Consider the following 21,917-nt stretch of genomic DNA (forward strand, 5'->3'; position numbering starts at 1 on the left):
GAAGCATTATCCAGAGAGCTCTCAGAATGATAAAACAGGGACACTCCCCTTAGGAGAGAACACAGGGTAAGTTTAAGGATTCAATTTAAATTTTTAATCCCTGGTAAACCTCAGTTTCTCCGACACACAGAAATTGATGAAAAGCTATCCAGTAATAACAGCTGGCAAGCGTTGTCTGCCCCGTACGTAGCACCTGTAGTGAGCCGCTGTCACTGGACCCGGGGCTGCACGGGGAGCCCTCCGCAGCTCCACTGTCATGCCCCACTCACCCACCGACCGGGAGTGTGATGGCCATCCCTGGGTGGGAACCATTCAGCAGTGGCTAGCCTCCCTCTCAGCTGGGGGCCCATCCTCCTCCTGGTGGCCCTGACCGGAGGTCTCTGCTCCACCAGGCCAGGCCCGCAGCCTCCCTTCCACCCTGCGCCTGTGTATCTTGGGCCCCTCGGTGTGGCAGGGAGCCCGCTGTGGCGACTGCCCTAATTCAAGGCCCTATTAATTTCCCACGACTGTGAAAATTAAGTAGTTAAAAACAGGAAAAAAGCTTAAAAATCTATATTAAATTGCCAACATTTAAAAAAAAAAAGAATCCAATTCTGCCAAGCCTAGATGACATTTTATGATGGGTCAGAGCGAGGTTCCATTGTCCCAGTTACTAGCCTTTGGAGAGTTGGTCTTGGAGACATGCTGCACATGTGCAGTCCACTCTGAGCGGGCAGGTGCCCTGTGTACACTTATTGGAAATTTTCCCTCCCTGCTACTTGACGGGGCGCAAAGGGGGGGGTGCGGAAGAGTGGTATGACTGGCTCCGATGCTGGGAATTGGGGAGCCAATCTCCAATTCGGAGGTGGATGAGTCACCCTGTGCACACCAAGGGGGTGTCTGAGAACAGCGCCGAGTCGGCGAAGCGTGTAGAGCAGCCAACTTGGCAGGCTTCCCCTTCAACAGGGCTGATGGGCACGAAGTCTGAAGCACAAGAGGTTGTCACAGCACCAAGTACTGCATCAACAACCCTGGTGCAAGACAACCTTGGGTTGCTGCACTACTGCAGATGTAGAAGGTGCAAGCTTTGGGCCCTGGACTTGACGGCACCTACCTCAGCGCTGCAGTGAATGGTGCCCATCGTGGCGCCACCTGAGAAGAGGAGTGCTTGCATTTTGGAATCCACATGCTTATTAGATTTCGGTGTTGGTGATCTTCCTCCCTCGGGGCACTGGAGAGGGTGAGCCGCGCTGGGTCTTAGGCAGCAGAGGAGGTGCACGCCTAACTGAAGCCCTTAGCGCTGAGTCAGGATGACTGCGTTCTTAAGAAAGTCTCAGGGTTGCATCCATAAGCAAAAGCTTCAGCCTGGCTTCAATCTTTTTTTAGTCCTTGGCTTAGAGTCTTTGCAATATTAGCAACGATCCCAAATACGAGCTTTCCCCAAACCCTTCAAGCAGTGTGAGGGTGGGTTGCTCGAGGGCATCAGCCTAGAAAAGAAACGCAGGGCTTGAAGCCCGGCGACGGAGATGTCCCTCGTACTGAAAACCAGAAACCCCAGATCTGGGACCTGAAAAAGGAAAGTGCTACAGATGGATTAGTTACTAGATACTAAGTAACTATAAAACTGGCTAACTATTTACAAGAAATTTACAAAGAGCTGTACACAGAGTACCTGCTAAGGCAAGCCAAGGAATTCCAGTGACTCTCATGGATGGTAAGAAGGAACTGAATGGGGCTTTGGGGCTGCTGGGTCCTTTATACCAGCTCACAGTGGCGTGTGAGAGCAAAGGGCTCTTAAGCTTCCCCAACGAGTACGACTGAGGGAAACGTGAGTGTGCACAGGGCACACACGCACCAAGAGTGGAGTGCACACGTGCAATCAGCTGAAGAAAAACTACTGAGGTAAAGCTTAGAGCCAGGGCCATTGGAATGCAACTGGCCATCATGGTACATTTCATGAACCAACAGTTTAAACTACAAATGAACAGGGTAGATTGTCCAACTAGGGTGGAACCAAAATACTGAGCAGAGCATTTTGGTTTGAAAACAACTTTGCCCATTATCCTCTTAATTATAGACACACAGGAAAGGTGAAGAGGGAACGTCTGAGGTTTTGCCATGAATAGAATCAAATAGGGGATGCAATACCAGAGTGAATCTGGCACAGAAAGGTACTTGGGACAGATAAGCTAATCTGTGGTGATTTAAGTGACTTACAGAAACAAGCGAAAGAAACTCCAGCACTGGTACAGTTACATAGGACACATGCACCCGTTTGGGCATTTACATACTGGATTCAAGTTGGGAAGGGATAATCCCCATTCTTCCCCCGTCCCGACCCAACCTATCCCATTTGATCTATCCCAGCAGCCTCCTTCAAGGACAGGCTGTTGCATTCACTGTGGATCACATAGAGAAGTACTTCTTGCCTCTACCCTGCACAACACAAGATTTGGTTTGAAATAGGACAGATAAATTAACTGGGCTCACCTCCACTGATAAGCTACAAAGCAGAATACCCGGTTCCCATCAGTAGTTACTTCAGGCCATCAGCTCACCCTGCACCCAGCCCCCATCACACACACTTATGCAGGTGTACTTTGCACTGAGACAGAACTGTCCCTATGGTCTGCAGGGCCAGGGAAGCTATTATCTCAAATCCCTTCAGGCTTAAAATCAGAGGATCGTAGGTGGAATTATGAAGCTCTTCTTCTTGTCATAAGATGCATGATACAGTAACTCACCACTTAACGTCCTCTCGCTTAACGTTGTTTCCATCTTACGTCCCTGCTCAATTACAGAACATGCTCCATTGAAAGTTCTGCAATGCTTCGCTATAACATCGTTTGGCTGCCTTCTTTGTCCATAGCTGGCAGCCCCCCATCAGCTCCCTGATGCCCTCCCCTCGACAGTGCCTCCCGCCCGCCAGCAGACCCCGTGGATCAGTGCCCTCCCCCTCCTCCCGCCCACAGCAATCAGTTGGCTTGTGGCGTTCAGGAGGGAATGGGGAGGAGTGAGGACTCAGCATGCAGGCTCCCTCTCCTGCCTCCCAAATGCTGCAAACCAGCCGATTGCTGCGGGCAGGAGGCAGGGTAGGGAGGGGGGAGGAGCGAGGCGTGCAGAGTAAAGGGGGAGGAGGGGGGAAGAAGAGGCAGGTGAAGGGTGGGGGCTTGGGGGAAGGGGTGGAGTGGGCGGGCTGAGGGTTGAGTCCCCCACCCCTGGTGCTTGCAGAGTAGGGGAAGCTGCCGCTGCTTGTGCACAACATGCTTCTCCCAGCCCACAGCACCTTCAGCCTCCTTGCCTGCCTCACAGTCCCCAGTGCCAGGGGCTGGGCCTGCATGGGGTAAGGTGGGGGCACCTCCCAACTATAGTACTGTACTGTTCGGCAAAAAAACCTATTTCCCTGGAACCTAACCTCCCCTTTACATACATTCTTACGGGAAATTGGATTCGCTTAACATTGTTTCACTTAAAGTCACATTTTTCAGGAACAAAACTATGTTAATTGAGGAGTTACTGCACTTGCCCACAGTTCTGCATAAAACTCACACCCCCATCCATTTTGGGTATTGTGGTGCTGCAACTCCAGATACACTGAAGTAGACACAGTATCCTGCTTAGCCCTCTCACACCACCAAGTCGAGCCGGAAGGGTTGGGTTTATTTTTCCCAGGTAGTTAATTTGTCTGCTGGGAACTGGATACTTCCTCTTTGCTGCTAATAGCTTTCCCACAGTCACTAGCTCCAAACACTGTTCACTTAGCTCACAGACAATCTTATTCTTCTGATGCCCGAAGTCTGAGCACTTACTAACTGATGCGGTTAGTTTTTGTTTCATGCCCACATGCTATGAGAGCCTTTCCATTATGTGCGTTTTAGATTCTCTTTCTTAAAGAGAGCATCAGGATTCGAACTTTTGTAAGTGTTTCTTTGCCTTATCACCACACACACTTAATTTAAATGCAAGCTGTAAAGGCAATCTCTTTGTTTGATCATTTATGCCTTTATTGTGCTCAAGCAGATTAAAGAGTGAAGCATGATGGTCACTGCTATTTTCCTTGCTGCATCAGTATAGCATAATGCTGCTGCATTTGAGTTTGATCACGCTACAGTAAGACAAACACTGATTTCATTGACACTTGGTCTGAAAATCTCTGACCACACTGGATCTGGAAGCAAGCTTTCCGCTTCCTTTGCGCAACAGAACACAGGACGACTTTCATTAACATCAAAAGGATTTTAAATGAACAGTTTCATGGTGCTCCTTTCAAATCATAAAATGTGAACTTTACATAAAAATGTGTTTACAAATCATTTCCATTTACACTCGATTCTGCTCATTACTGGCTGAAAATTATATACAGAGACTGGCATTGGAGCTTCACTCATTTGTAAGGAGATTGGAGAATTTATTCAGGAAATAAAAACAGGATTTCTCAGTTCCTAGACATTCTCTTCTGCCTGTCATGGCTACTCACAGATGCAGTAGGAGCATGCTAAGCTTTCAGGGAAAAGGGGTACTGCGGATGCCACCAATCCAAGAGACGGACACTGTGCACAGGGTCCAGGACAACTTGTACTCCTTGGTCAAGTCGGGGCTTCTTGCCATTCCAGACAGGAGAATCCTGGAACACCATCCTCACTCTGTGATGTCTCATGTCAGTGCTCACATTTATTGTGAACTGCAGGGAAGAAAATTGGCAATTTCCTTATTAGACATCTATGCACTACTTCCAGAAAATGCCTAGTTTCCCTTCAAATACTATCTACTACTGTGAATGCTGATCCCTGATTCTTATTGGACAAACATTTTCTTTGTGGTGTTTTACATTTAAACTTTATATTTTCAAATACTTTTTTTTTTTTAATTGAGAGCCTCCAAAAAGCATGCTTTTTACAAAAAGATACCAGAAAGACATTGTTAAAAACTGAAAGATCAACCAACTCTCTTCTAAAGTTAAAATAAATGTTATTTGGAGCTTTGATCTTATGGAAGTGCAAAGGCGAGAGAACTTGGACACTATTCTCCAATTCTACCTTGAATACCCATAAGTCATCTAGGATGTTTTAGGTGCTGCTGATTAAGACTCCTAGGCACCATGGTAATACAAATCCTCATCCTTCCTTCCCCCAGGAATGGAGCACATTTTGTTGAACACAGTTGTCAAACAGTCCCTTCTAGTTGGGCCTTGAGGGCTGGTGCCATGAGTCTACACCAACCATGAGAGAATTTAGTGACTTGCAGAAACTAAACTGAAGAAATCCTTGAGTGATGGCCTCAATGCACTACGGAAATGCATATTAGTCAGTCTGTTGGTGCAGCAAGATTTACGGACAAGCAGTAATGACCAGACCATTTTCTTAGCACATTTCTATGGCGCTTACGTGCAGATTTCTTAACACTTACCAAGGTAAATATCATACCCATGACTACTGGCAGGAAGATGAAGTTGAGGGTGGTGATCTGCAGCAGACAGCAGTCCTGATCAGGATTTGTGTGAACATCCTCATACTGAACAGGTGGCTGAAGACGTCTGCAACAGTTACTCTTCAATCGGGGAGGCTTGACAGAAAGAGAGACCAGTTCATTCAACTAAACTGAAGCCAACCAGAAATTTCACTTCATGCCTAGAGACCATCCTGGCTCAGCAGCGGATTCCTGCCTAACGCCCACCTGTTCGGGCAAAAGGGTTCCATGTTCAATGAAAACCCTGGGATGGAGGGTTTGCAAGACTGTCTCTTTGAAGACAAACTTCAGAGGTCCTGATAGGGTGCTCAGTATTATACGTTTATCCTGAGTCTGGCTAAAGGAGGGTTTCACAAAGATTACTGTCACCTCCTGATCATAGAATATCAGGGTTGGAAGGAACCTCAGGAGGTATCTAGTCCAACCCACTGCTCAAAGCAGGACCAACCCCAACTAAATCATCCCAGCCAGGGCTTTGTCAAGCTGGGTGTTAAAAACCTCTAAGGAAGGAGATTCCAACTCCCCCCTAGGTAACCCATTCCAGTGCTTCACCACCTCCTAGTGAAAAAGTTTTTCCTAATATCCAAGGAAATTAAAAAGGGTTGGTTTTGTTAGCTTCAGAAAGGCTTTCCGTGTGAAGAGACGAAAGACATTTATGCAAAACATTTAAAACTTGGATCCCTAAATGCAGGCCACTAAATCAAAAGGGGCTGGGGTCATCACAACCCCCCCACTGAAAGTATCTGGAGCTGCAGATACTCAGCAACTTGGGTCAGGGGAAGGCAAATCAACAGCCTAAATATGGACGCAGGGATTGAATCCTTTAGACACTCAAGACTGAAAATGACGGCCTGTTTTAAAGTGGTAAGAATTGCCTCCTGCTCCGGGTTTCCTACTCAGCAGCTCCACAAGCGCCTTACCTGACCACCTCTGCATTTGGCAATATGTATTTCTTTTACAGTGAGATCGGATATTCCTTGATCTACTGCACCCATCAACAATAACTTCAGACGAAAAAGCATTACAGCTTCAAAACCTGGCCGCCCTGACATTTCAATGGCAAGTGGTTAGCTTTCATACCTGCTTTTTGAATTTGAAGTTAAATTCCCACATAGGTTCTCGTCTGTTCCCTTCAATCTTTCTGCACCAGAAAAGCACACACTGATATGGAAAAAAAAATACAGCAGGTTATGAGACCCTTAGAGTTAATTATTCCATTTTTTAGTGAATTTCAACATAGGCAAAGAGCTCAAACTACAGACCACAGGAGCAGCTGAAGAGATAGGAGCAATCTGGTCCCATTACCTACATTAACGCATACCTGAGAGACAAGGTGGGTGAAGTAATATCTTTTACTGGACCACCCACCTTCTCTCTAAGATCCTGGGACCAACACAGCTACAACTACACTGCAAACCTGGCATTTTCCATTTGCCAGTCAGAAGGTGGCAACCTCACTCTACCACAGGGTGACCCAGCACTTGGGCTCTTGCCAGATGAGCAGTACTTCCTGTTCCGCTCACCCATTCCATATAGAAGAGAAAAACAGAATGGACTTTGCTCCTCTACATACTACATGGAACAGCCAAATTGAACGGATAACATCTCAGGTCAATGTATGCATTCAGCTCATTCGGAATAGAGCAGGAGTGAGGAAGAGCAAACAGCAGACTGGGGAAGGAGAAAGCAAAGAGGCAAATGTTAAAAGCGACTGGACAGAGCTGACAAAGCAGGGCGCGGGGGAGAGGGCACATCCTATGGAGATGTGCATCTGTAGCACCCAGCGGTCATACTCCCCTCCATTAGGGCAATGTATTAGTATTTCAAAAACACAAAGCAAAGCTTTGGCTGTGCAGTTCAACCAGTGGCCCAGAACACTGCTTCTTTTCTAAAGGCGGATGAATACATGGGGTCCGATGCCTCATTGCCTCTATGCCAGAGGCAACCAAAGCCTGGATCTCCTGGCAAAAGTATCTCAGGTATTCTATAGTGTAATCTCTGACTGTCACACCTTTATACAGCCGTAGAGCTGTGGGATTCTATGTCCCGGCATGCAATGCTCCAAGAAATAGGAGAGTCTTAGCAGAACTACTGTATTCAAGTGAGGGGGAGGTTGAATAGAGCCCAATATCTATAAGCGGTCAGTGACTGGAAGCTGCAGTCATCTGACAGCCATTCAGTAGCCAGTAAGGAGACAGCCTGACAAATCTCAGTCCAGTTGCCAGAAAGCAAGTGTCCAAGTCACAAAAGATACCTTCCATAACAACTGACCTTAAGTGGGCCTGCTAACAGCCTCAGAAGGAAGGGAAAGAATGGCATGAGTCATGGAGAAAACTGCCCTCTCACTCAGAGATGGTCTTTCTGGGTCAGAGTTAAGGCCTCTTCTGGGTCAATGTGGGGAAACCTCTCTGCCAATGCTGTACCTGCTAGCTGCAGTCACTAACACTGTCAAATCTGAGAGGCCGCACCAGCACGAATTGCTTTCATGGACAAAAAAAAACAAGGGCTGATGCAATCTGCACCATTTTAAGGCAATTTAATTCTAGTTGGGGTGAGGGACTCATCTGACCCCTCTTGGCACCAAGCCTGGGTCACTCCTACTGTGTGGCTTTGCAGTGAGACAAGGCCTTTCACTTCACTGCTAGATCATATTCACAGGGGGCAGGAGTGCGAGAAAGATCTCTGCAGTGGTGAATCCCCGAGAGGTGAAGCACCAAGCTGCAGAGCAGTTAAGCTCAGGAGCACGGGCTGAATGATCTCCCAACCCGGGCAGCAGCAAACAGTTCTAACCAATTACAAGACTGACTGCTCCCTGGATCATGCTTAGCAGGGGGCAGGCAGCAGATACAGCTGGCCTTAATTCCATTCACAGCGGAGTTTGCCGTTCGCCTTCTGAGTACATCTACACTGCAGCGAGAGAAGTAATTCCCAGGGTGGGCAGACCTACATACGCTTGCTGGAGTTAAGCTAGTATGCTGAAAACAACAGCGTGGCCATGGTGGCAGCTTAGGCTAGCTGTCCAGGTACCTACCTACCACCTCTGACTGGGTTACACTCAGGGGGTTAGCCCCTCCTGCCACATGACAACACAACCACTCTGCTATTTTAGCCTGCTAGTTTGATCAGAGCCAGTGTGTGTACGTCTAGAGACCCAGAGCCAGCGCGTGCCCTTACAGACACAGCTTCAACTAACAGCTCATGTGATCATGGCAAGTAGTTAAGCACAAAACAGTAAGTACCTCCTAAGGGGCAGAGGATGTCATCCACGTGTCAGCCGTCCTGCCCTTCAGATGTGCAACGTATGGCCTGCCGCTCCACCAAAAATAATGGGGGTGTCTTTAAAGGGCAAACACTTCTGCTGACACCACAACGGCTCCAGTGTCCCACACAAGCTACACTAGGGAAAGAAGAAAGGAAATTAAAGAGGAAAAGCTGGATTCAGTAATATAGGGGTCTGATTCTCCCTTCACTGCATGCACAGTTTACACGAGCATCACCCATCAGTGTCAACAGACCCCTAAGGGTCTAACCAAAACCCATGAAAGCAAGGAATCACAGAGGAAACGTAAGGTCCCATTCAATGTACACCATTGTGCCTAGGCATTGCAGCACATGGAACAAAGAGGACACAGTCTGGAGTCTTGGAGACCAGACGTACAAGGCCATTTTTATGCTTTGATGGATTGAAGTCAGACCTCTACTGTTATTCTAACAAAGGCTTATCACCATTTAATTTCCTTTTTTAAGTGAATGGTAATAAAAAAGTATTACATGCAAGGAATCTTTACAAAACTATTAGTATGGTAGAAGCACCAAGAGTGGGCACCAAAGCCGTTATGATGTGAACGTGAATGAATACCAGACACAGATCCTTCCACTGGGGGCGGAGGGGGGTCTCCTAATCAGACCTATAGATGGATGGGATGACAGGTGGTTAGATTCAGAAGGACTGAGACTAGACCAGGAGGTTAGTGGAACTGCAGGGTTTTTTCCTTCTTTTTAAGGAAGACATTGCCCGAATATCCCATTCAGGCAAAGAACTAATAGTTCAGGGAGCAAACAGGTGCAGAGGACTTGTGCACAAAAGGCTGCAAACGCTCCTTAACCCTGACCTGCAGCACGACCTACCTGTTGCTTCTGGCTGTTCTCAGTCTTATCTCAGGGCAACTTGCCACTTTGGCAGTGTCTTCATGTGGGGAGGGACAGAAGCAGCAGGGATGTCACAAAGCAAAGAAATGGATTTGTTGTATTTTACATAGAGAAGTGATACTCAGACCTCAAGGGTTCAGGAGCCAAATTACCCATCAACATTACCCAAAAGAGCCACCACCGTGTGAATTCGTTATTTCATTTACTATTTACTCCCACAGCAAAATGACTGCGGGTATTCTACAGTTTGTTAACATAGGAAAAGCATCCTGATTGGTTAATAATTAAATGATACAGAGTTTTAACATCATGTACGGCAAGAGACACATTAAAGAACCACCCGTAGCTTGGCTTCCAAGCCCCAGTCTGAGTATCCCTGGTATAAAGCGTCCAACTGAAACTCCACCCTTTGAGACCGAAAACCACGTGTCAGCCAATAGTAAATTAAAGCCAGGCTAGAAACAGACAGAATGAGGGGTTCATGATAAACAGTGACTAAAGATACACAAATGCTCCAAGCAAGGACTGCAGTGTGGTTTTGCCCAAAGACACAGCAGACAATTCCTCCCCAGCTTCCCTGCCCACTGCACAGCCACACCCCAAAGCAGGCACTTGCTTCTCAGACTAACTCTCCATCTCACAACACTTCCCCCTTCAGAGAAACCGAGGACAATGGTCCGCAGGAGTGCGGTGTGAAAGGACTCTCCTTTTAGAGGCTGTCAGAGGCACTTGTGATGCTCTGCCACTGCCCCAGAAGAAACATTCCAAAATAATTACAAAATAGTTACAACAGAGCAAGTAGTAGACAAAAATGCCTACCTAGCTCAAACTCCTTTTGCAGCCTGGGTCGTGTACAGGCGGGAAGGGGACAATTGTGGATTGTGTCAGTGACAGGGCTTCCATCAGTGTAAAATGACATTTTCCTAATTTGTATTACTGGAGTGCTTAGGAGCCCGAGTAACACACCAGGACCCCATTGTGCTAGGGGCTGTACAAACACATGTAATTGATAAAGCTTCAGAAGTCAGACTCTTCCTAGCTTCCTATGTATGTCACTGATCCAGTGCATGTATTTCACTAGGGTCCAACTGAATGAGATTTATTTCTCTGAAAGGGGAACAACAAAAGCAGAGAGAGTGTACCAGCTGAACACAGTTTAGTTCACTACCCCAAACGCTGCTACTTACTTTGGAATTCTTTAAAGTGCTGGGGGTAGTCTCTGGAATAGCCGGATTCTTGGAGACACGAGAAGCAAAAGGTTCATACATGTGGTATAACGAACGGATGACACATGCACGGAGGCAGTGCAGCCTTTCCATCGATTCTGGCCGTAATCGGAGAGGCAGGTACGCATCCAGAGTGTAGTGCCTAAAGGGAACAGGGACAAACCCAACACCCCTTGAAAAGCCATAACTATACTGGATTTCAAGTAAATCTCGGGGCGCAACAAAATAAGTGTTAAAGAAGGTGACTGAACAAAGGGGTCAAACTCTGCTTTTATACCACATCACCCCCTGACATCTCTTGGCTGTCACACTGCCCCTTCACATACAGCTGGTGTCCAGAGCACCTGCAGCCATCTTCAGATTCTGCAAGGGCACCATACTGTTTCTGCATTAGATGGCTGTCAGCCCCAAAAGGTGACTTCGCACCATGATGTGCCAAGGCTGCAGAGTGAGACTTACCAAGGTCTCTAGTATCTTTACTGTGTGGCACAGAGAACAAAGAGGTTGAGAAGCAAGCACAGAAAACAAGGAAGAGTACAAATAGGGAAAGAACGCTGATTTTGTCTGACAAATAACATGCTTAGTAACAGGAATAAATGTCAATCTTCCCAGTGAAAAAGGAGAGTCAAGGATGTGAATGGAGGAAGGAGCTTGAACTTCTGCATCGTGAGCGGACACCTATATGCTCTCCATCCATTCCCTTCTCCTCCTTCTGTACCATCTCCCACTTCTACCATCTTTCTGGCTGCCCCTAAAACCCGGTTCAGTCAGATACAATGCCTTTATTTTCATTAAGTCCTGCTCCTTGTTAATTTATGGGCAGATCACTGCAACTAATGCCTGAGACCAAGAGGCAAAACACCACCCAAAAAATTAACCCTTCAAAATCACGCAATGCCATCACTTTCCTGTATGCATTGTGAGAGCTTTGCACCCAAGATGTGCTCTTATGGGCATGACATTCTTTTGAGTGTTTAGGCCTTGACAATTCGAGCTCACCATATTTTTAAACCTTGGATTAGACATAGAGGAAGATTACAAAATAGTCGTTATTTTCAGACTGCGAAACAGACCGGCTAGAGAGCAAATCTCTTAAGAAATACTATTTAAAGTTCTCCAAACAGCAACATTTAATAGAAACAGCCCAGACGAGGATATAGGATGCCAATCACCACCTGTTATAGAATGGCAAAGATTTCAGAGGTAAACATGCCGCAGCCACCTTCAAAAAGAACTATGTTCCAATGTCTAGCATGACTGACCCAATGAGGAGATAGATCCCTATTAATAACTCTGTAGCAAATTCTGCCCAGACACTGCTGGACATGCACAAACACCATAGAGTATGTTTACAAACTCTTCGTGGTCGCACCTTCTGTAGAGTCTGGTCCAAAAGGCAGCAGTGCAAGTGACAGTCCAGGCTTTTCTGCAAATCAGAGAAAATGTCACTGTATCTTCTGGACGTATGTAGGCGGCCAGCAACAGCCAGATGTCAATGGGATAATCCTCTCCAACAGCCTCATCAGGGTTTTCTAAGCGTAACAAACACACATTAGTGTAACATAGCTCAGGCATTATGAACCTTAAGGCAAGCAAATTGAGCTGATTGGCTCCTCTCTGTTTGGCACTATTCTGCAAGTGCGCCACGACCTGCCAGTTGCACTAGTTAGCGAGCAGCACGAATGAACACACACACACACACACTGTAAATGACATGGCTCTGGGACAGCACAGAGGCCACGTTAGCCAAAGACGGGCTCAGTCCGTACGTTTTCATTGCAACCGCTCGTTTACAGTAGCTCATCATGAAGAAACTTAAGGTTAGAGGCACCTGAACTTCCAAGATATTGTTACCCCATGGAGACTACCGCTCCCCTTGGGTCAGTTCTTTGTTTTTAAGAGGCATCAAAGCAGCATTATGGAGCATTGGTATCTGTTACAGCAAATCTCATACAACGTTAACTTTCCCAAACGACTGGGAAACAAGTGTTTGAGGATGGACCATTTTTACATACTAAGGCCAGGTCTAGACTCTACACTATGTAGGGTATAAGTACGTTGTTCAGAGGTATGAAAAATCCACACCCCCGAGTGACTCAGTTATACTAATCTAACCCCTGGTGTAGACAGCGCTATGGATGAGAGAACTTCTCACAGGCCTGGAGTACCTATGATGACAGGAGAAGCTCTCCCATCAGCTTGGCAGCATCTTCACTAAAAAGCTTTTTAAGTGTAGACCCACCCATAGGCCCCACTGGTGCTTCAGGGGACCTTTGGGATTTCACTGTCAGCATAAACAAAATGTAGAAAGAGAAAGAAATGCATTCGTTACTGGAGCCTCGTTTAAAGTTTCCCTTTTTGACAGTCATTATCTCTTGTGTAACCCACCTTTAAAAGGTGCTTTGTTTTATCTACATTTCAATTACAACTTCCAAGAAAGCAAACGCTTCCAGGAAGAAGAAAAGGAGTACTTGTGGCACCTTAGAGACTAACCAATTTATTTGAGCATAAGCTTTCTGTAGCTCAAGAAAGCTTATGCTCAAATAAATTGGTCAGTCTCTAAGGTGCCACAAGTACTCCTTTTCTTTTTGCGAATACAGACTAACACGGCTGTTACTCTGCTTCCAGGAAGGCTTCTCTACTCATTAACAACCCATTTCCACTCACAGTGCTCCCAAAACTATTCCACTGGACTAAAGTTTCACATACTTGTTTAATTCCAAATGCACCTAGAAATATCTGTGCACAAAGCACATATATTTTTCCAACAATCTAATACTATCAACGCTGATGGATTTTGCTCAAGTTGTAAAAGTTAAGACACAGACACAGATAGCTCAAATAGATTCTACAGGCCTTACTCAGCATTGAGAAATGTGGGAGAGAACTTTCATTTGGATGTAATAAGGGCAGGTAAAAACTGATGATTAATTTAATTTTAAAAATTCTATTTGGGGATTTAAAAAAGGAATAAATACAGGTTTTTGTTTTTGTTTTTTTTTTTTAAAAGATCCTATTTAAAATTAAATTTGAAATTGACAACCTATGTTAAGACAATTTTTAAAATATGTCAAAATTATTTAAATTAAACAAAAATATTAAGCTGTACATATTTGCTACCAAGTTTTAAAGAATGTCAAGTCACTGGCTGAGCACCTGGAACCAAAGTTTGTTAAAATAAGAACAGAAGAATATAAGAATGACCATGTTGGGTCAGACCAAAGGTCCATCTAGCCCAGTATCCTGTCTTCCGACAGTGGCCAATGCCAGGTGCCCCAGAGGAAATGAACAGAACAGGTAATCATCAAGTGATCCATCCCCTGTCACTCATTCCCAGCTTCTGGCAAACAGAGGCTAAACCAGCTTTTGACATTGCAGGTGCCTTATTGCAGGTCCAGAGAGAGTATTTTCTTCATTTCAGTTTATTCAACCAGTTCAGTTCAATTATTAGTTCATTCAAAGTTGTGACACTGGTTGGGAGTTGAAAAAGTTGAAAAACTTCCCCTCTAGGAATAAAAAAAACTAGATGTGAGAGGGTATGATCTACTAGCTCTAAAACCCTGAAGGACATGACGACCAGAAACAATCAGTTCAATTCATTAACTACATTGTACTTCCTTGTTTAATAAATGAGTTTTAAATGTAGAATGTTTTGATAACCTTTTTAATCATTCACCATTTTCTACCATGATAAATGTAAAAATTAAGAATCAGAATAAATATAAGTTACGCTATATATTTGTTAAAAAAAATGCGTATATAGTGCATCTTCCCAGTAAGCAAAAAGCACCAAATTTAGTGTAAAGTCTATACTTAGTTGCAAATGAACTTATTTTAATGTTTATCAACTAATAAGCATGAACTTTTTTTTAGGAAAATAACTAAAAAGTACAAAGGCAAAACATGATTAAAAGCAATGATTAAAAAAATAAAAAAATCTAGTCTTCTCCCGCTTGTTGATTTAAATCACTATTTAAATCTGTCCACCCTGGATGTAATGTACGCCCCGTTAGGTTGGGGCTGTATAGGGCCCAAAGATTTCAGACCTAATCTGTGGCTAATCCTCAAGGAGGGGTAGAAGTTGGGGAAGAATGACAGCCTTGAAATTCAAACTCATGTCTGAAAATCCAGGCAATCTTGGCTCTTCCATTGACTTATGTCACTTTGGGCTTCAGCATGTTTTTTCTTCTTTATGATGGTAAAGGAGCATAGTAAAAAAAAGCTGCTTTTTTTACCTTAGAAGTTCAGGTCCTCTGTAGGCTAAAATACTGAGCGCCCCACAGTCATTAAGATATTTATCCTCACTCACCCCTGGTGACACAGGGAGGTGCGACTATTCCCATCGTTAAGGCCGTGAGAAAGCTGTTTGCATTTTTTGGTTCAAAAGTTGCGGCCATACTTTGTTAAAGTTGCAGTTACCTATCTGGAATATTGCCAGCACCTTTTCCCAAGGCATGCAGCCTACCTTCCAAAGCAGGGCAGCAGCACATAAATACACTGGCTGCCCCGCTTGGCTCCCAAGGCAAGCATGACGTGGAGTGGCTGGTCTCTTGGCTTTAATTTTGTCATCTCTAAAACTGGGAACTGTTTCTTAGGTTACCGGAGTGCTGTGAAGCTAAATTCATTATTATTTGTAAAACGCTTTCAGATTCTCAGATGGAAAGAGCGACATAAGTCAATTTCTTTAAAATTAACTATGTTATTTTATAAAAACTTACAATTTTCCTCACAATTGTATGCAATTAAATTCTGATTGAATTTCAGCTAGGATATGACCCATTGCACTGTGAAGTTGCATAATCCTGCATCCACAGCATTGCAGCTATATAGCTTATCTACGCTGTGGTGCAACTTATATCCTACCGAGCTGCATAAAATAGAATTGCTGAAGCACTGCTTTACTCAGAAGTGACTGTTTAAAAAAAAAAACTGGGTCCTTTGCTCCAAATTTGCTCAGTTGACCCTCAAAAAAAATCATCCTAACATCTTTTAATGAACTGCTAACCTCGCAAACTCAGGCTCGGATCTGAGAGTCAAGCTGGGTTCTTTCAAGCTAGTGCATTGTTGCCAGCAATAAGGATTATGCAGAGCAAATGCTGCTCTCAGTTACAGATATACAATTCTGTGTCTTCCATGGGGTTGCACAGATGTAATTGAAATTGTAATTTGAAGACAATGAAGTTGGACCTGATAATCAAACTTAGTTGATAGCTCTGCTGAAGATGAACGAGCCTGAGCTGTGTTAATTCTGTAAGGCTAACAAAAACTAAAAAAAAAAAAAGTTAAAATATAACTTTAGCGGCAAATCAACATGACTAATTCCAATACACACTGGAGCTAGCCTGCTGGAAGGTAGCGTCAGTTTACAGTCACTTTTCTGGCTATAACTGCACTTGCAAGGATGGTGTCCCTAGCCTCTCTTTGCCAGAAGCTGGTAATGAATGACAGGGAATGGATCATTTGATGATTAACTCTTCTGTTCATTCCCCCTGGGGCACCTGGTATTGGCCACAGTCGGAAGACAGGATACTGGGCTAGATGGACCTTTGGTCAGACCCGGTATGGCCGTTCTTATGTTCTTAATATGAACATTAATCTCTCCACAATGCCCATTTATAGATTTCAATCATTGCTTAAACTGCTAAATATGTAGCTCAAGAACAAAAGTTGCAGAGTTAATGTTGCTAATGGAACCCCTCTCTTTTGCATTTCTGGAATGCTTTCGCGTTTACAACATGACGGGTGATATCCAAACAGGGAAGACATTGGGCTTGTGCTTCGTGATATAAAAGCACCCAATTCTTCCACCAAGGGATAAGCGGTTTTGGCTTGCTTTGTACATTAGCAGGACGCAGTCTCCTGGAATACTGCTCAGAGCTAGGAGAACATCCCAAGAAACATGAGAATGGAATCTGTGCAAGTGACAAGGGCAGCAATTTTTAGCCCGACTGTTTAAGTCTGTTTTTGTTAACAGACTATTTAACTTACATTCCTAATAAACTGAAAGATAAGCTCTGTGTGAAAGATACAACACCCTATACCAGCTGTCAGAGCTCTCACTCCTGTTCTCTAGTCATTCAAGGAATCCTCTCACAAGAACAGGTAACACACTTTATACAAACAATTCACCAATCGCCACCCTTTATTTTTCTTTAGAAAAAAAAGGGGGGGGGGTGCTCTCCTGAGACATCAAAATAATAAATAAGGTACAATGTTTTTCTCTTTGCAGGTCTCCTTTCATGTGGCATAACTGTGGGATTTTATATAGCGTTTCAGGAGAGTTTGTATCTGCAGCACATACATGGTTAAAATCAACCAGTTAGGCATGATTCAATCAACTGCAACAGTCCACCTTCAGTAAGAAAGGGGAGATGACACTCAGGATTGTGGAACCACATCTCCTACCTAGCATTCCTTTGGTTAAGCTTTTGTGCAAATGACTGCATGCATGCACACATACCCAAACACACTCCACTGAACTCTTCGAAGAGACACATTGCTGATCTGTAAATAGCTTGGCAAATGCAGAAGATGATCCCAGGAAGGACCCTGCAGAGCTGACTGGGTGAGTGAAGGAGACCTACCTTTGTGCCTCTTGCTTTTCTTTTTTCTAGAGGCAGTTCTCTCGTTGGTGCTTTCCTTAACATCCATTTCATCACTACTGTCACAGGATTCCCCAGTCACGGAGAGCACCTCCTCAGCAGGAACACATGAGGCTTCCAAACCACAGAGGGATTTTACTAGAACCAGAAGAAATAGATTTTACACACACACACACACACACTATGAGAAGTAACATGAGCTGATTAGGGTCTACGAGGGCTGGCTGCAGTTGTCTGAGAGGCATCTACACGAGCAATTTTTGCTAATACACTAGAAAGGATATTTCTTCTGATGCTGTAAGAGTGGATGCTTAGTAACGATCCCAATGGCATACCTAAAGTAATGGGGAGTTATGAATGAATCCACCAGCTCCTCTGACAGATCTAACTGATCTTCCGCATATGACAGACTTTCCTGTCCTGTGGACCCCTTTCTGCCATTTTCAGTTTTGCAAGGACCATACATCATCTCTAAAATGCCTGAATTCATGTTCTGTTTTCCTATATGACAACAGACAGGATGTACTGCCACTAAGAAAACAAAGGAGTGTGCATGGCTAAAGATGCAGGAGAGATTGTGATGGTATAAACTGTATTAAAGCTCTTGTAATTTATCAGCAATTTAATCCCACCAGGTTTCTTTCACCAGTACAGAAACCCATTATTATAACCCATGCCCATAATCAGAGTACGTAACCCATGGAAGGCTCACTCTTCAGTAAGGGGGATCAATACCTGCAAGACTGGGACAGTCTAAAGAATTAAGATGATATGGAACTGTCAGAGTAATCCACCAGGACCCAAGTAAGGGATGCTGTTTAAATCCTAACAGGAAGGGGAGACAGAGAGAAAGGAGATTGTGCTGTCTTACAGCACAAAGGATGTGCAAGTGAGACGGATCAGGCCTGGGGAGCTGTCACTCAAAGAGGGAGTTTTTAGAAGGGATCCCTTGGGGTTGGAAGAGGAGAGTCTCTCAAATATAAAAAGGGACTGGTTGGAGGAACAAATTACCTGATAATACATTTGTGTTTACTTCCTCAGCTGTTTGGACAGTGGTTGTGACAGATACTGCAACCAGATGCAACATCTTTGAAGACCATATTGTATTAAATTTACGAATGTTCTATCTATCATTGTGGGCCAGGGATTCCATTCAACTTCATAGGAAGAAGGTTACCACAACTCCTCTACAAACTAACAAACCTGCCCCTAGGCTTCAGAGCCAGAGCTCCAGCCCAAGCCTCAACTTCAAAGCCCTGTCCACACAGCTATTTATAGACTGTAAGCTCACCTCTAGCCCAAGTCTGTTGACCCAGGCTGCGGGGCTCACTTCTATGAGCTGTGTAGAAATACCCAGTGAGTGCACAGGGACAGCAGCCTACCCCCCAGTTAGGAGGAGAGGGATGTGGGTCCCAGTCCATAGACAGGTGAAGACTAGAGACTTGAAACTTCTGTGGTTGTTCCTTACAGTTACCATGAAATTATGACAGTTGTAAAAAGATTTACCTTGCAGTGTATTTAGTAGGATGCCAGTAACTTTTAAAAAAAAAAAGTAGTCACATTTCTTTCTGAAATGTTTGTTTGTAGAGGTATTTGTAGCACAAAGTTACTCTAACTGAAAAAAAAGAAAGAAAACAGCTCTCCTTTTTTCAATTTATTTTGTACATTTGACAGCACTTTGGATGCAGACAGTGCCATGGTTTCTTCTGTAGAGGGGGAAATTATTCTGACTACGTGTGGATCTTTCACAGCAACAGGGAGAGGGAAAAAAAGCTATATATAAAAAAGATAAATGTGATTGCTGGGGACTTGGGGGGCAGGGTCTAGCCCACATGAACTACACAGAACTCTCTTTTAAGAGTGGAAGTTTACATTTAATGCATCCCCGTGCTGTCAGCTTTCACGTTTTCTTGTCTGTAGTCTATGTTTTAATGTTCCTGCATCTCTTTATTTTGATATCTGCTCCATGTCTCTTAGGGCTTATCTACATGCTGAAAAAATTTCCTCATTACTATATCAGAATAGCTCCCTGTGTGGACACTTATTACAGAATAAAAGTGCATTTTTGTGATTTAGCTTATGTCACAGTGGAAGCTATAACTACAGTGGTATAATTATATCGGTAAATTTCCCCATGTGAACAAGTCCTTAGTTTTTGTTATTAGTGTCAATAAATAGTCTCACTCTACATATGTGACCATTTACATTTAAGAATGGGAGGTTGACTCAGACATGTTTTCAGCTACTCTGAGCAATGAAAACAAAGAGCAGATGTTGGCAGCATAGACTATTGATTGCAACAGCCCTCTGAGAAACTGCCTAGCTAGACAAACAGATTCAGCAATCAAAAAGACATCAAAACACACCCTCAAAAAAGTAAGACATCACCTGTAACTTGGAAAAGGAATTTCAGCAGCATTAGCTTAAACACCCACACCCCACCCAGGATTTTTCACTATAAAATTTGATGTAAACTGGCAAAGCATTAGAGATTTCTTAAAACTATATTCTCAGCTTCAGTTAAGAGAGAAGTAGAGTTCTTCCAACACCAGACACAAGATGTTCCTTCCTGTCTAAGGAATCTGTAGATCTAGGTTTTATTTCCAACTCTGTCACAGATTTCCTGTGCAACCTCTTGGGTAAATTACTTAGACCTGGTCTACACTACAAAATTAAGTTAGCTTAACTACACCGCTCAGGGGTATGAAAAACCCACATCCCTGAGCAGCGTAGTTAAGCCAACCTAACCCCAGTATAGACAATGCTGTGTCAACAGAAGAATGTTTCCGTTGAGCTAGCTACGGCCTCTCAGGAAGGTGGATCACCTATGCCGACAGAAGCCCGCCCTTTGGCACAGGTGGCGTCTATGCTGCAGTGACATAGCTGTAGAGCGACAGTGTAGACAAGGCTTTACATCGCCAGCTGTGTGGGGCAGGGGCTGTCTTTTTGTTCTATGTTTGTACAGCACTTAGCACAAGGGGGCCGTGCTCCATGCCTGGGCCGCCGAGGCTTTACCGCAACACAAATACTACAAAACTCAGGACCAGATTTTCCAAAGAAGCTCAGCTCCCATTGAGGCACCAAAATAAGTATCCAGATTTTCAGAGGGCTGCAGGTGCCGCCCCCACAACCCGCACGGTGCAGGCGTTTGACTGGCCAGCGGGAGCCAGAGGAGGGAGCAGTGCACAGCCCAGGTGGCGGGATCTCTGGACAGACTCACCTTCCTGCAGCACCGCGTTGGCCACCGCTTTTTTCATGCGTCCGGATTTGACGATGGCAGGGTCGGAGTTGGCGTAATCCGCCACGGTCACTAGCGGGGGTGAGAGAAAGGAGAGGTGTCAGGGAACGGGAGGGGGCTGCCTGGCAGCTGGGGTGAGGGGTCCCCAGAGACGGGGCTTTGAACACCACACGGGGAAAGGGGCCTGACGGGGGTAGCGAGGGAGGGGGCTTGACCCAGTGAATGTGCACACCCCCTGCTGGGCCTGTCAAGGTCCGGGTGCCCCCCCCGGGACAGGGAAAGGGTGGGGGGGGTCAGTCAGGGGCCAGGCGTCCCCCCACAGACAAGGGAAGGGGGGGCTCAGTCGGGGCCAGAAGTCAGGAGCCCCGCCCCCGGAACAGGAGAAGGGTGGAGGGGTCAGTCGGGGGCCGGGCTCCCCCCCCGGACAGGGAAAGGGTGGGGGGGGTCAGTCAGGGGCCAGGCATCCCCCCCCGGACAAGGGAAGGGGGGGGCTCAGTCGGGGCCAGAAGTCAGGAGCCCCCCCCGGAACAGGAGAAGGGTGAGGGGGTCAGTCGGGGGCCGGGCGTCCCCCCCCGGACAGGGAAAGGGTGGGGGGGGGTCAGTCAGGGGCCAGGCATCCCCCCCCGGACAAGGGAAGGGGGGGCTCAGTCGGGGGCAGAAGTCAGGAGCCCCCCCCCCGGAACAGGAGAAGGGTGGAGGGGTCAGTCGGTGGCCGGGCTCCCCCCCCGGATAGGGAAAGGGTGGGGGGGGGGTCAGTCGGGGACCGGGGAGGGCCGGAAGTCGGGCGCCGTCCCCCCCCCAGGACAGGGGAAGGGGGGGTCAGTCGGGGGCCGGGACAGGTGGCTCGGGGGGGCAGGGGGCCGGCTGCCGAGGGGGGGGGGGGTCCGGGGCCCCTCACCCCGCTCGGAGCAGACGTCATCGGCCCGGAACTGGGGGCGCTTGCGGGCCCCTCTCCTGCGCATGTCGGCGGCGCGCGGCGCGGGGGGTCGCTGCGGGGCGGCTCCGCGGGGCCATGTCCCGGGCGGGAGCGGGGCCGCGCGCTCCGCACCCCCCTGCGCCCGGCTCCGCGCCGCGGCCTGCTCCAGCCCCTCTCGCGAGAGCGGCCCGGCCCTCCGCGCGCTCTGACGTCCTCCGGCCCCCGGGGGCGTGGCACCGCTTAGCCCCGCCCCCTCTCCGCCCCGCCCGCCGGTGCGGGCTGGGCCCTGCTCCCGCGCCCGCTCCCCCTCATGGAGAGACGGGGCAACTGTAGCCTGGAGT

The 21,917-nt window shown here is 46.3% G+C and overlaps 1 protein-coding gene across 1 annotated transcript; it reads right to left on the minus strand.

The window, feature by feature from the left end:
- Window positions 1-4,195: 4,195 nt before the first annotated feature.
- On the minus strand, window positions 4,196-21,689 carry TMEM183A (transmembrane protein 183A). The gene is given in 9 exon segments (XM_077839340.1): window positions 4,196-4,660; window positions 5,386-5,541; window positions 6,526-6,606; window positions 10,782-10,962; window positions 12,193-12,352; window positions 17,405-17,560; window positions 20,643-20,732; window positions 21,559-21,643; window positions 21,645-21,689. Coding segments are annotated over 9 exon segments (1,125 nt in total). The 5' UTR covers window positions 21,675-21,689; the 3' UTR covers window positions 4,196-4,474.
- Between the last annotated feature and the right edge of the window lie 228 nt (window positions 21,690-21,917).

Source organism: Eretmochelys imbricata, chromosome 21 (assembly GCF_965152235.1).
Source record: "Eretmochelys imbricata isolate rEreImb1 chromosome 21, rEreImb1.hap1, whole genome shotgun sequence".
NCBI classification, from domain to species: Eukaryota; Metazoa; Chordata; order Testudines; family Cheloniidae; genus Eretmochelys; species Eretmochelys imbricata.